This window comes from Zea mays, chromosome 1, assembly GCF_902167145.1.
Source record: "Zea mays cultivar B73 chromosome 1, Zm-B73-REFERENCE-NAM-5.0, whole genome shotgun sequence".
Classification (NCBI taxonomy): domain Eukaryota; kingdom Viridiplantae; phylum Streptophyta; class Magnoliopsida; order Poales; family Poaceae; genus Zea; species Zea mays.
In genome coordinates this window covers 280,878,787-280,891,932 of record NC_050096.1, presented here as the reverse complement: position 1 = coordinate 280,891,932, position 13,146 = coordinate 280,878,787, and the positions used below count along the sequence as shown (strand labels likewise).

The window sequence follows — 13,146 nt, the reverse complement described above, 5'->3', positions numbered from 1 at the left end:
GCGGGGGACAGAGAGGCGCGCTGACAGAGAGACGTGCGGCGGCGCGGGGACAGGGAGGCGCGCGGCGGCGGTGGGGGAGAGGGTGGCGCGGGGACAGGGAGGCGTGTGGCGGCGGCGGGGGGCAGGGAGGCACACGTATAGGAGGGCCGAGGGCGTGCTCTTATGGGGAGGCGTGCTCGGGGTGTTATTGCAGCTGGGTGCATTCAATATAGAGAATACACCTAGGTGCATTTTAGTGCCGCCGTATATATATATATATATATATATATATATATATATATATATATATATATATATATATATATATATATATATATATATATATATATATATATATATATATATATGTATGTATTTAGAGCCCTAGGCTCTATTTAACTATAGGAAGCCCCGACCACGTACCGACCAGGTGCGCGATCGCACCGGACCCTTTTTGGCTTATTGTACCTAACTGCTTACGCCAAAATATAATACGAGTTATGCTGATGTGTGTATCAGTTTATGCAAATATAGTCTGCGCATATTACGTGCATCGGGCCCACGATCCGGCCCACGCCACCACTATAAAAACACCCCCACGCCGCCAGGAATTAGGTTTTAGCGGCGGCGGCGGTTTTCTAGGGCGTGCGAGCGGCGGTGATCCTGGGGGCCAGCAGCGGTGTCACCTCGAGGCAGGCGACCGACGGCGGCGCTCCACCAGGAACGAGCGACAACGACGCTTCGAGGCAGGCGAGCAAGCGGTGACGGCGCTCTTGAAGCGGACGGACGACGGCAGCGCACCCTAGGCCCGGTGACAACGGCGGTTGTCCCGTCCGTCTCTGCGATGGCCACTGCCACCGCCGCTCCAGCATCTGTGGCGCGACGACAGATCTGGGACACGCTCGCGACGGCGGATCTGGGGACACGCTCGCGATGACGGATTCCTGTGGCGCGACGACGAATCTAGGGACACGCTGCGGCATCGGATCCCGAGGGCACGCACGCGGCGGCGGCCCCATGAGGTGCGCACGACGACGATGTGCCAGCGGTCGCGACGGCGGATTTCCCTAGGCGCTAGGGACGACGGCATCCTCCCCTAGGCACGAAGTGGTGGCGCATCCCAGATGCGAGGCGCTGGTTCCGTAGGACGGCGATCCTATTTTTATGCTATTTTGTATACGTATTTATGCCAATGTCAATAGGATTTTATGACCTATATTTCAGTTCATGGATCCGCTTCCATCTATTTGTCTGTTTCTGATATTTCTATTCATTTACGCTAAAATTTATACTCATTTACGCTGTTTTGGTTCACGATTTACACTTAAATCCGCTCGAGCCAGAACCCGTCATTTACGCTGTTTTGGTTCACGATTTACACTTAAATCCGCTCGAGCCAGAACCCGCGCACGATTTTTACGCCGTAATTTGTCCCCATTTGCCGTTACGAAATCAATCGATGATTTACGCTAAAATTCATACTCATTTACTCTGTTTTGGTTCACGTTTTATGCCGAAATCCGTCCGAGACAGCGCCTGTGGCGATTTTCATGCCGTAATTCGAGACCCATTTGTCGTTACGAAACAGATCGATGATTTACGATAAAATTTGTACTCATTTACGCTGTTTTGGTTCACGTTTTACGCTAAAATCCACCCGATCCAGAACCCGCGCACGATCGGGTGCACACGATTTTTACGCCGTAATGTTAGGCTCCGTTTGCTGTTACAAAACAGATATAGAAATTACGCTAAATTTCGTACTCATTTACGCTGTTTTAGCTCACGTTTTACGCTGGAATCCGCCCGAGCCAGAACCCGCGCACGATCGGCTGCATGCGATTTTTACGCCGTAATTTTAGGCCCCGTTTGCTGTTACAAAACAGATATAAGATTTACGCTAAATTTCATACTCATTTACGCTGTTTTAGGTCACGTTTTACGCTGCAATCCGCTCGAGCCAGAACCAGAACCAGAACTAGATCGAGCGCGCGTAGATATACCTGACTGGGGCTTCCCATACTAATGGAAGCCCAGGGCTCCCATTACCATCACCCTATATATATATATATATATATATATATATATATATATATATATATATATATATATATATACTATATGTATTTAGAGCCCTGGGCTCTATTTAGCTAGAGGAAGCCCCAGCCAAATATGAACGCATGTGCATTCACTGCCGACTGACCTTTCGGTTTCCATATAAATACCTACGTGATCCCGCGATTAGCTCCTTTGCTCCCGGCTCAGTTTCCATAACCACAAAACCCCAACCCCGGCACGACTCCAGGAATCTCCGCCGATTCTTCCATCCCGGCGACTCCGCTCCCCTTTCCGACGACTCTTCCAGCCCCTCGCCGCTCGCTGTCGATCCAGTCGCAAGCGGCATTTGAGCGGCGCGCCCTCGGTGTCCCCAATCCTCGCTCCAACATTCGCGCCGCTGCGTCCGGCGACCGGCGAAAACCCTACCTTCTCCGGCGACGCTTCTGCTCCTTCGCTCTCCGCCGACCCGACTGCTTCCACGGTCTCCGCCATCCTCAACATTCGCCGCCGTCAACGGGTACCGCTCCAATTGGTAGTCCATCCCCAAACATTTTCGGTGTGTTCTTCCCAACCCTAGCTCGCGCGCATTTCATTGGATCGAGTTTGACCGTCAACAAACTAGTTGTTTTTTGTTCATTTTGCATTGTGTGGATCACGGCTAGGGTTGACATTAGTTATGCAGTTGATGTATTACATTTACGCACATTTACACAGTTGGTTACGCACACTTACACAGTCGGTTACGCTCATGTACACAGTTGGTTATGCTCATTAGGTTACATGTTTATGCACATTAGTTAAAGTTTTTTGCATCATATTATGTTCAATTGGTATTTGGGTGGTCATCTAGTTGTTTTTGTGACTGCATACACTTATTTATTCAATTATTGTTATAGTTAATACATTGTGTGACAGCATGTATTGTTTTATTGGATCATATCCAGTTTTTTATTATTTTAAAACAGACATTATTTATTAAACTAGTTCACAGTTAATACAGATTGTTTATAGCAATTTTTGTTTTGCTCAAACATATCAGGTTGCAGGCAAATTGTGTTTTATGTTTGCAACTGTATGCAATGGTATGCAACATATTCAGATTTTTATGAACGTATAACAGGACAGAACATATATGCTAATGTGTTTCATGTATGCATCTGTATGCAACATATTCAGTTTGTTATGCTGGTATATCAGGTCAGAATATGTATGCATCTGTGTTTAGTAAATGATCAGCCAACTAGTTGTATTTCATAGAGTATATGTTTTATATAAAATTTCATTTCTGTTTAGTGCATACATTTATGTATTTTCAGATGATTACAGCTAATACATTATTTGGTTACAGCAAGGTCTGTTATTCACTTATTTTTTGAACAGTTCAGTACATGTTTTATTGAATCATATACAGATTTGTATTATTACAAAACAGACATTATTTATTACACTAGGTCACAGACAATACAGCTTGGTTATAGCAAGTTTTGTTTTGCTCAAACATATTCAGATTTTTTATGCAAATGTGTTTAGTAAATGAGCAGTCAACTAGTTGTTATTCGTAGAGTATATTTTTTATTTAAAATTGCATATCTGTTTAGTCCATACATTAATGTATTTCAGAGCATTACAGCTAACACATTATTTGGTCACAGCAAGGGTTGTTTTTATTGAAACATATTCAGTTTTTCCTAATAATTGAAACAGTTCAGTATGTGTATGCAAATGTAAATAGAGAACAGTATATTCAGATGTTTTAAGTTTGGTATTTAAAACAATTAGGTTCATTGATTCAATCATACCACACCATAAATACATATGCATATATAACATTTTATTTTTTACAACATTGTATATTATTTATGCAGCTTTTAATTTAAAAAAATGAAGCAAGTCGACCGTCCTCCAAATAACCCCAAGCGTATAACAATCCAGTCAAGCCAGGAGTGCTTCAGTGTTGACATTCCCTCTGCAGAACAGCCTAGTCCATGTCCAGAAGTTGAAAATCCTCCAAATGCTGACAGTAAAAATGTGACCAATGAAACAGTTCAGATTGATTCTGATGAAGATGACTTCATGCCAGCTCTGAAGAAGCGTAATGTTTCTGAAAGCCACACAAGAGTGTTAAGAAAAGTCGTGACAAAGAGGATTAAACATGAGGAGCTACCCCGACAGGTTAATGTTATGCATACCCAACAAACAATTTCATATTTGTAATGTTCTGATTATTTTTTTCATAATAACAAAATTATTTCATGTTGTATATTGTTTAACAGAGGCTTAATGTGAGGTGCAACCCTCAAGATGTCATTGCAAGCATTAACATTTTGAATGAAAGACAACGTGAGGCTATAAGACGTAATGGCTTCTCTTCTATTCTTGATATGACAGTAGATGCGCTGTGCAGTAGATCACACCTCCAATGGTTGATGGACAAGCTAGACCCCAAGGATATGACAATACGTCCTGGTCCAGGAAAGGAACTCAAGATCACAAAGGATATTGTTCATCTTATTCTTGGCGTGCCAAATCATGGAGGTGGTAAACCTTTGGGTATTGATGAAGCAGTTGCAGCAAGCAACTTGAGGGCAGAGCTTGGTGTGGCCAAAGATGAGTTCAATGTGGCATTTCTACAGGATCGTTTAAGGAAAGGCGAGGATGATGACCTTTCAATCAGATGTTTCTTCCTCATTCTATTCAACCGTTTGTTGTTTCCAACTGCTAGCTGGGGCATCACATATCATGAGGTGCTTCTCACAGAAGAAATGCACCGTTTCCATGAGATCGACTGGTGTCAGTTGATTTTTAATGATCTATGTGAAGCTGCCAAGAAGTGGCACAACCGGATAACCACAAATGTCTCCACGACTATATATGGATGCTCCATCGTTGTCCTTGTAAGTATAGTGTTTTTCCGTATGCACATTTATTTCATTATTGGTTCCTAACTTTTGGTAGTTATGTAACATGTTTTACGATGTTGGTTATGTCTACTTACATTGCTATTGAACATTGTAATTCTTTTTAATGTAGTTGTATTACTTGGATCACCTGCATACAACCGCTGCCCCCCATAATAAGAGTGGCACACCTCGCATTAAATTTTTTGATAAGAATAGCATAAAAGCTTTGACCAAAGCTGACAAGAGGAAGGTTCGCCATGGGGCTGAATCTTTCAGACACTGTGAAGTAAGTTATTCATATTTTCACAGTTGGTTATGCACAGTTACACAGTTGGTTACTCACAGTCACTACAATTTTATTTCTAGTTCCGAAGCTCGACGGAGACATGCTATGCAGTTGGACCTAAGATCGATCGCCAATCTGAGGCAAGTTTATGATGTATTATATCCATTGTTTATTATTATTTATTGAACAAATAGAATACGAAGGTGGACATGGATTCTTACTATTTTTTGCTGAACAACCAGCCGGAGTGCAGGACCAATATTTTTGATGCACCGCGCCCTGGCCCCATGCCTCGGCCAACTTTTAACATCAAACTTCCATCTATCAAAGAGATGATGTCAAGTAAGATCAACGATCTCCCACATCGTCATCGATCTAAATTCACAGATATTCTTGCTGCATATGACTTGGAGGTTGACAAGTCATGCGTAGCCATAAAAGACAGCATCGACAAAATTATTGTCAAGCAATATGACATAGCAGACAAGTTTATAGAATTGATAGACGAGGTACTACGTGCCGAGTCTGAAAATTTGGAAAACGAGACTGATGAGCCACAGCAACCGGGGAATTCGGCTGATTCAGCAGGTATTCCTTATTCAGAACATTTTATCTTTTGACATGTGCATACGTTTTTTGTTATAAGTACAGTTAACATCTTATGTTTTTGTCAAGTATACACAGCAACATTTGATTTATAATTCAAGTTTTGACATATATTATTTTCAATATAATTGTGTACAAGGACACACAGTTGATGCCACCCAGCCCACACCCGATATGCCATCCCAAGCTTCGCAGCTTGAGACCCAACTGGGTGCTACTCAGTTTGAAGAAATTCACGAAAGACAACAGCATATCCGTACAGTCCTTGAGACCTTTCCCGACGAATCGGATGTGGTTTCAGATCAACAGGTAATTTGTCCAACGACAATACTATTTTTACTCATTATACGTACATGTATGCATACTTCTTTTTAGCAGTATGCGAACCACACTTTTTTTGTCAACAGGATTTCTGTTTTGATGTTCGAAACATAAGTTTGAGGAACACAAATATCACACCTCAAACCACATCAGCTTGCACCTGCTTGCCCAAATTTGACGTGACACCGGAAAAAAATGTTTGTTAGCAGTCCATGTCTCATGTTATAATTACATTTTACTATACATACAACACAGTTATACTAATTATATACCTTTGTGTAGAGAGGTGCAATTGCAACAGAGGAAATGGAACACAATGACAGTGGGCCAGTTTTTGACCAGACCCCAACTCCTCATGTCAGTATGATAACATACATATTACATAATGCTTTTTATGATATTAAACTGATTTTTTTAATGTTCAACCACTTACAACCATGTTGCATTTCAGGGTGATACACTCAAAGGTACTACAAACTCTGGATCTGATCCACCACTTACAGAGCAAGAGTGTATCCGTTCTCTGTGGGATTTAATTTGTTCCAAGGACATTGACCAAAGCAGGTACATGTAACCCAAATTACGAATAACGTATTTATAAGTTCGTTTATTTATGAAATAAGAATCTATACCTTTGTTCATCATACAGGGTTGTTATTGATTACGGTGATTACAGTGCAAACTGTATGGATATTTATGAATCTTTCGCGGAGGGTAAATGTCTTGAGGATGTCTTCATGCAGTGTTTCATAGAGTGTGTTCGTGATGATTCTAAAAATCATCGTCGAACTCTGACATCTAACAGATTAATACTTGATGTCAACGTTGGGGTAGGTTCTTCTTCACAGTTATTGTAACTATACACATAATATACTTACACACTCTATTTTTTTATAGGCTCTGTTAAATTTTGAAGAACAGGAACGTCACAGCAAGAATTCTCAGCCGTTTGATCAAAATGTCCTACAGAATTGCTTGCACAACACATTGCCTGCTATGGTGAATCTGGATAAATGCAAGTCGGTAAGTCCCATTAACATTTTGTTCACAGTTTCATCAGCTCATTAACTGTACATTTATATTATCATGACTTTACAACAGCAACATGTAACCTATATTTACTTTTCTCATCAACAGATAATGGTACCTATGCTTAGCAGGGGTCATTGGACACTGTATGTGATCAATCTACACCACCGGGTTATACACATTTTAGATTCGAATCCCTATGGTATACAACTTGGTGGCACCGAATGGAAGGACTATCATTATGATCCAATTTATTTAGGTGGCAGGAAATTCCCATGGGCTAGGGTGATAATGAGTAGGCTGAGCAAAGCGTTACAACACGTTTGCCCCAACGCAGAATTACCTAAGTTTGGTAATTTTCCATTGGATATGCCATCTAACTGCCCAACAATGAGGACAGGGTCAAATGACTGTGGATTTTTTGTGATGAGTTACATGAAATCTTATGATCACAATGCAGGTGTCATATCTTCTTTCAATCAACCAGTAAGTGTCTGTGCTAACTGTTTCTATAATCCGGTTGCCATCAGTTGTTCATGTTAGCTATAGACGTGTCTAATGCAAGCTATGCTTTTATTGCAGGACAATTCCCGAGACCTACGTGCTCATGCCCTTCATCAACTCACATTCCATCGCATCAACAAGGCGTTGCCACTTCCATTAGATATCCAGAGATTTATGTTTGCGCGCAATTAGTGAACTATGTCAGATCTAAGCAATGGTGTGGGCAATGTACCGTACTGTGGTATTTTGGCCATTTTGTTCAGTTAACAATTGTAGGAAGCTTCCTTATATGTGCTGTTTTCAGAACAATTGTCATGCTACTTTGTGTTAGGGGTGTTACCCAGGTTCTTTCTGTGAACTTTAGTTGGCTGGATACTTATGGTTATGTCGCGAATATGTGAACATCAGATGTTTTCACTTCTGTGTGCTTTAAATATGATCTGTTTTTATGTTCTGAAGATGTTATATGTATACCTCATTCCTTAATATTACCATCTGTTTATATGCGAGTATCATCCAGGCCATATACGATGTTTCCTACTTCAAATTATGCAACATTAGTAAGCAATATACGCTCTATTTATCAGATTTCAACAACTTTATATCTTAGATTATTCGTATCAGATACAACAGACTACTCGCGCGCCTGACTCACTGCTGTCGTTATCAACAGTACTGGTATATAGTTTACAAATTATACGATCATCCCACAAGTTATATACGATGTTTTGTAGTTCCAGTTACGCAACATTATTAAGCAATATACGCACCATTTATTAGATTTCAATATCCACCTCTATATAAATCAGTTGCCAAACAAGCAAGGTTTATTGTAAACAAATTAATCGTATCTCATACAATATTCTAATCACTGTCTGACTCACTACTATCGAACTCATTTGCGTGTTTTTTAGATGTTGTTGTCTCATTCCAATCAGGAGCTTTACTGCCACCCTTGTTCCTAGATCCTGGAGGTCGTCCTCTCTTACGTCCAGCAAGGCTTGCCAACCTTTGTCTATTTTCCTCCATTGACAAACATGTCCTACTGTTGTGACCATCAGCAATTCCACACTTCTGACATTTCCTGGTCATTTTCTTTGTACCTTTTGCTCCCAATTTAATAACCCTTTCTTCACTCCCCTTTATTGTTCTTCCTTTGGGTCTTGAGTTAGTTGGTCTTGCCAAGCTTATCCCATCGACTGCAAATTCCAGTTTCTGCAATTCAAAAGTAAATACTTCTCAGCATATAATATTATGTAGTCCAACATACAGTATTTATACCATTATTACCTTTCTGGCATTATCATTTTGTTCACTGACACCACTAACATTCATTATTGCGTGATCATGCAAATTAATCTGTAATTGACAACACATTTTGTTAAGCTCAATCATAACCCTTTAACTCAAACGTATAAATCATGTATATGTATAACTGCAAATCATTAAAGTTGTTAAAGATATTACCTCTTCTAATGGACGTACTGGTATATGTATTTGATCATTGGCCACACCTTGTTCAAGTATAATAGATACGTCTTGAATTTCCTGAAAATTTGGATGAAAGATCATTATACATCATTTACAAATAAACATTAACAACAGTACGATCCAAACCTTGTTATTCCTTTCATCAAATTCATCATCCTTTTCGTTGTCTCTATTGGCTTCATCATCGTCCTGAGATTTTATTGTTTCACACCTCATCAATATAATATGATTAATAATATGTTACAACATACATATTAAAACATTACATACCTGTATACCATCTCCTCCACTAGTTCCACAAGTTTCCTCAACATCTATATCTGTTTCCAAACGCGAAAGTACTTCGAGAAGCTCATCCATTACTGTTAGGGCTCTATCATTTCCTGCTTTGGATAAACTAGCATGATGCACTACTTTCATTGCCTTTTTAAGCAACATCTTCTGTCTATATGACTTAGTTTCTCCATCCTTCCCCTTCAAATTCCTATCATCTCTTGAAAACGGAACATCTTGCCTTGCAGAGGTGGTGTATCTTTGTAAAATATATTCTTTCGGTATCCGGTCAATCTGAAGATGCATAAACGCGCGTAGTACATGTACACAGAATAGCTCTATAAAACAATAATGATCTTAAGATTTTGTTCATATGTTTTCAATGTATATATTTACTTTTTAGTACTTCATACCTGTATGTTCCCAATGTTTGCATTCACAAGTATACTTTCCTGCATCTTCATCAGCTGTGACTTTGAATTGGTGCTGTCCCCAAACAATTTTATTCGATCTAGTTGTATGTTGTACTACCCAATCATTTGCACCCCCTTCTTCGTCGTGCGTTATCTTGAATGCGGTTGCATATTTCAAAGATTCCTGGAATCTACACATCACAGCCCTTGTGTATGCTCTTGCAACCCTTATCTCAAACATGTATAGCGTGTTCGTTTCCTTTTGACCCTGTGGCATATATAATACAAATTAGTTTACACTTATATTAAAGTATCAATATACGACATAACAATTTTATCCTCACCATGCTTCCCACTGCTTCTTTTGACTCTTTCATCTTTCTACTGTGTAGAAGTTTCATCATTTGCTTGGCGAATTGATGAAGCGGAGTATTTGCATCAACATGTGCACTTTTGACAAGCCTGTTCATGCTTTCGCTACGCTGTGTAGACAACATTAGACCACAATAATGATTTTTAAAAAAAGCAGGCACCCAATCCTTACGTATTCCATACAGCTTATCCAGAGTACTGTTATCGTGCAGATCAAAATCTTCAAGTAGCATTGACCATGCAGTCTCAAACTCCAACTCAGTCAAAGGATGATGTATTATAGATTGAAACCGTGTCTTAAAGTCCATTTCCTCAAATCTTGCATACAACTCGTTTAGAAAAGGCATATACCTATTTTGCACATGCCATAGACATAAACGATGTATTGTGTGTGGGAAAACCCTCTCGAGGGCTACTGGCATTGCAGGATCTTGATCTGCAAACATATATGACACAATTGTACGAATCTTATTCCATGTTATATAAAGAAAATAATATCTAATTTAAGCCATAGTTGATGTATATACATTTAATTCATTATTATCAGTCGTACCTGTCAGCATCACTCGTGGCCCTTCGGTTCCCATGCATGTTTTGAAGGCGTTGAATACCCATTCAAATGTATCAACAGTTTCATCCCCCAACAATGCGAAAGCAAATATCGTGCAATGTAGGTGGTGATTTGAACCAACAAACATACCTAGTGGTTTTTCATACAGATTAGTCTTATGTGTTGTGTCAAATGTAACCGCATCACCAAAATCAATGTAATCCCCTTGCTGGCTTGCATGTGACCAAAATATGCTTAAAATCTTGCCTTCTTTATCCAATTGGAAGTCAGAGAAAAATTGTGGATTATCCTTTTTGCAGGATGCAAAAAAGGATAGTAGCTTTGCCACATCATTTGCATTTCTTTCTCGTTGCTTTGCCTTTTTCCTGAAATTATTGTGAAAATTTAGCATTAGGCAGAAACAACAATCCGTATATATCAATTATGTATATCAATCGGAACATATCATAAACTTACAGGTTATACATGTCCTGTGCTGTTACAGGCACACTCTCAGGACCACCGTGCATTTCTGATACATAATCCATAATACAATGTTGCGGGATTTGACTCTCTTGCATTGAACTTATGAACTCCATGTATTCAGGATCATGTGTCTTGTTGCATTGTAATTGATTCTTTTCGGTATCCTTTTTAAAAAATTCATGATTATGATCCAAGTGCAACAGATCAATACGCACTGATATAACTGTCTCTTTTGCATCATCATAAATTTTTTTAAGTTTCATACCGGCCTTGCATTGTGTCCGTTTCGAACTGGTACTACGTACCTTTGGGTTTGATATTCCCCTTACTGATCTTTTGCCTTCCATCGAGCAATTCAACCACTTACAATTTTTCCGTTCCCTATACTTTTTCAATGGAAATCCAACTTCATATGCATACCTACTATAAAATTTATATGCTTCATCCACCCCACTGAATGTCATACCAACTTTAGGTACTAATCACGGATCAATTGTAACTTCCTGTGCAAAAAATATAAATTGTATCATCTATGGTACCCTACATATTTTTATGTTGTATGTAGATCATAACAATTTTCAGCCAAAAGTTTCACAGTGTATGCACAATATAAATATTGAATGTCACACCATCTCTAGCTGCCTTATACTGTATACAATTCAACGTACAATACTGAAAATTCAAAACAGTTCAATATTACTTACATGTCTCTGCAGAATCACTGGTGTGTCCTGTTCATGATCACCAATAGTACGCATAGTATTAAGGTGCTATCCTCCTTGAGTTACTGTCATCCTTGATGCCTCAAATATGGTCTGTTCATCAACCCCTGGGGCCCTCAAAGCTGCTGGTGGAGTAATTGCGTCTACAGCAGTAGCTGATTCTGTATGCGTAATTCCATCTGACGCTAACTGGTACCCTCCTTGTTCTTCTTCCTGCACCATTGTTACGATATCCAAGCATTGATTTTGTTTATGAACAGACGTCGGCGTCCCATACTCACTTATGGTCTTGTTTCCACATGGCGCCGCCATCTTCCAGATCAAAATCGCCCTTCACCCAGCAGCGGACTATCAAATGATGCGTACTCTCCACTTTTCTGGAAGATTATGATTTTTTCCCCTGTACCAAGCGTATACCCAATATCGTGGACGCATATTTCACGGCGCATATCCATTACCCGCTTAATTTTAGGATCGTGGCCGCGCTGATCGTGGGCGCTCTGATCGGGGGAGTAACAGTCATCTATGCAATGTTATGAATACATTTACGGTGTCGTAACTGTCTGTTTAAATGCGCTTCCCCCTTTTACGGGTTACACGTTACCGATCCACGTACGAACACGTGGCCCACGTTGGTTTACGCATATTTGTATAAGCTATTATACTTGCATAACTGTAGTGCATTAAAACGGGCCGCCTGGATCGATCCATTCGGTTCGACCACGTTCGGCTCGTCTGGCTGGGGCTCCGCGCACCTATATGAAACCCAGGGCTTCCATTACCAACGCCATATATATATATATATATATATATATATATATATATATATATATATATATATATATATATATATATATATATCATACGGTGGAACTATTCATCAAGCCAAACCTTCCGATCTAACTCACCACCGACCTGGCATGTGCCATCCTAAGACCGACTGCAGCAGTCTATTCAAAGTTTAACTAAAACATTGTTTTACACTATTCTGTACTATATTTTGTGTTGTTCACGGAGTAAAATTTAAATATGGGTAAGCTGCTGAAGATAGACTAAGGGTCTGTTTGTTTACCCCCCAGATTATATAATCTGGATTAAATAATCCTAAGAGGCAAACAAACAGTCTAGCTTATTTGCCCAGATTATATAATCTAAC

General features: G+C 39.9%; 4 protein-coding genes across 4 annotated transcripts; 2 read left to right on the top strand and 2 right to left on the bottom strand.

The window, feature by feature from the left end:
* Positions 1 to 3,906: 3,906 nt before the first annotated feature.
* LOC103639835 (uncharacterized) lies at positions 3,907 to 5,303 on the top strand. The gene is made up of 3 exons (XM_023301018.2): positions 3,907 to 4,209; positions 4,311 to 4,931; positions 5,247 to 5,303. The coding sequence occupies exons 1-3, from the start codon at positions 3,919 to 3,921 to the stop codon at positions 5,301 to 5,303; spliced, it is 969 nt and encodes a 322-aa protein (XP_023156786.2). The 5' UTR covers positions 3,907 to 3,918.
* A 1,133-nt stretch (positions 5,304 to 6,436) lies between these two features.
* LOC109943793 (uncharacterized) lies at positions 6,437 to 8,187 on the top strand. Its single transcript, XM_020547296.1, has 6 exons — positions 6,437 to 6,507; positions 6,602 to 6,714; positions 6,800 to 6,980; positions 7,048 to 7,173; positions 7,288 to 7,665; positions 7,762 to 8,187. Exons 1-6 carry the CDS (start codon positions 6,457 to 6,459, stop codon positions 7,873 to 7,875), a joined length of 963 nt encoding a protein of 320 aa, XP_020402885.1. The 5' UTR covers positions 6,437 to 6,456; the 3' UTR covers positions 7,876 to 8,187.
* Positions 8,188 to 8,439: 252 nt separating this feature from the next.
* Positions 8,440 to 9,303, bottom strand: LOC109942317 (uncharacterized). The gene is made up of 3 exons (XM_020544221.3): positions 9,151 to 9,303; positions 8,974 to 9,042; positions 8,440 to 8,898 (listed from the first exon to the last, which is right to left on the bottom strand). Exons 1-3 carry the CDS (start codon positions 9,253 to 9,255, stop codon positions 8,548 to 8,550), a joined length of 525 nt encoding a protein of 174 aa, XP_020399810.1. The 5' UTR covers positions 9,256 to 9,303; the 3' UTR covers positions 8,440 to 8,547.
* Positions 9,262 to 11,381, bottom strand: LOC109942313 (protein FAR1-RELATED SEQUENCE 5-like). Its single transcript, XM_020544218.1, has 6 exons — positions 11,260 to 11,381; positions 10,786 to 11,168; positions 10,205 to 10,668; positions 9,979 to 10,128; positions 9,445 to 9,741; positions 9,262 to 9,363 (listed from the first exon to the last, which is right to left on the bottom strand). The coding sequence occupies exons 1-6, from the start codon at positions 11,379 to 11,381 to the stop codon at positions 9,262 to 9,264; spliced, it is 1,518 nt and encodes a 505-aa protein (XP_020399807.1).
* Between the last annotated feature and the right edge of the window lie 1,765 nt (positions 11,382 to 13,146).

Bases quoted from the DNA above. Each gene is read 5' to 3' on its own strand.
- LOC103639835 (XM_023301018.2), top strand. From the start codon at position 3,919: ATGAAGCAAGTCGACCGTCCTCCAAATAACCCCAAGCGTATAACAATC. The intron at 4,210-4,310 runs GTTAATGTTATG...ATTGTTTAACAG, and splicing joins ATGAGGAGCTACCCCGACAG to AGGCTTAATGTGAGGTGCAA. The intron at 4,932-5,246 runs GTAAGTATAGTG...ATATTTTCACAG, and splicing joins GATGCTCCATCGTTGTCCTT to TTGGTTATGCACAGTTACAC.
- LOC109943793 (XM_020547296.1), top strand. From the start codon at position 6,457: ATGGAACACAATGACAGTGGGCCAGTTTTTGACCAGACCCCAACTCCT. The intron at 7,174-7,287 runs GTAAGTCCCATT...TCTCATCAACAG, and splicing joins ATCTGGATAAATGCAAGTCG to ATAATGGTACCTATGCTTAG. The intron at 7,666-7,761 runs GTAAGTGTCTGT...CTTTTATTGCAG, and splicing joins TATCTTCTTTCAATCAACCA to GACAATTCCCGAGACCTACG.
- LOC109942317 (XM_020544221.3), bottom strand. From the start codon at position 9,255: ATGATCTTTCATCCAAATTTTCAGGAAATTCAAGACGTATCTATTATA. The intron at 9,043-9,150 runs GTAATATCTTTA...TGTCAATTACAG, and splicing joins CAGTACGTCCATTAGAAGAG to ATTAATTTGCATGATCACGC. The intron at 8,899-8,973 runs GTAATAATGGTA...TTTGAATTGCAG, and splicing joins AAAATGATAATGCCAGAAAG to AAACTGGAATTTGCAGTCGA.
- LOC109942313 (XM_020544218.1), bottom strand. From the start codon at position 11,381: ATGGAGTTCATAAGTTCAATGCAAGAGAGTCAAATCCCGCAACATTGT. The intron at 11,169-11,259 runs GTAAGTTTATGA...CAATAATTTCAG, and splicing joins GCACAGGACATGTATAACCT to GAAAAAGGCAAAGCAACGAG. The intron at 10,669-10,785 runs GTACGACTGATA...ATATGTTTGCAG, and splicing joins GCCACGAGTGATGCTGACAG to ATCAAGATCCTGCAATGCCA.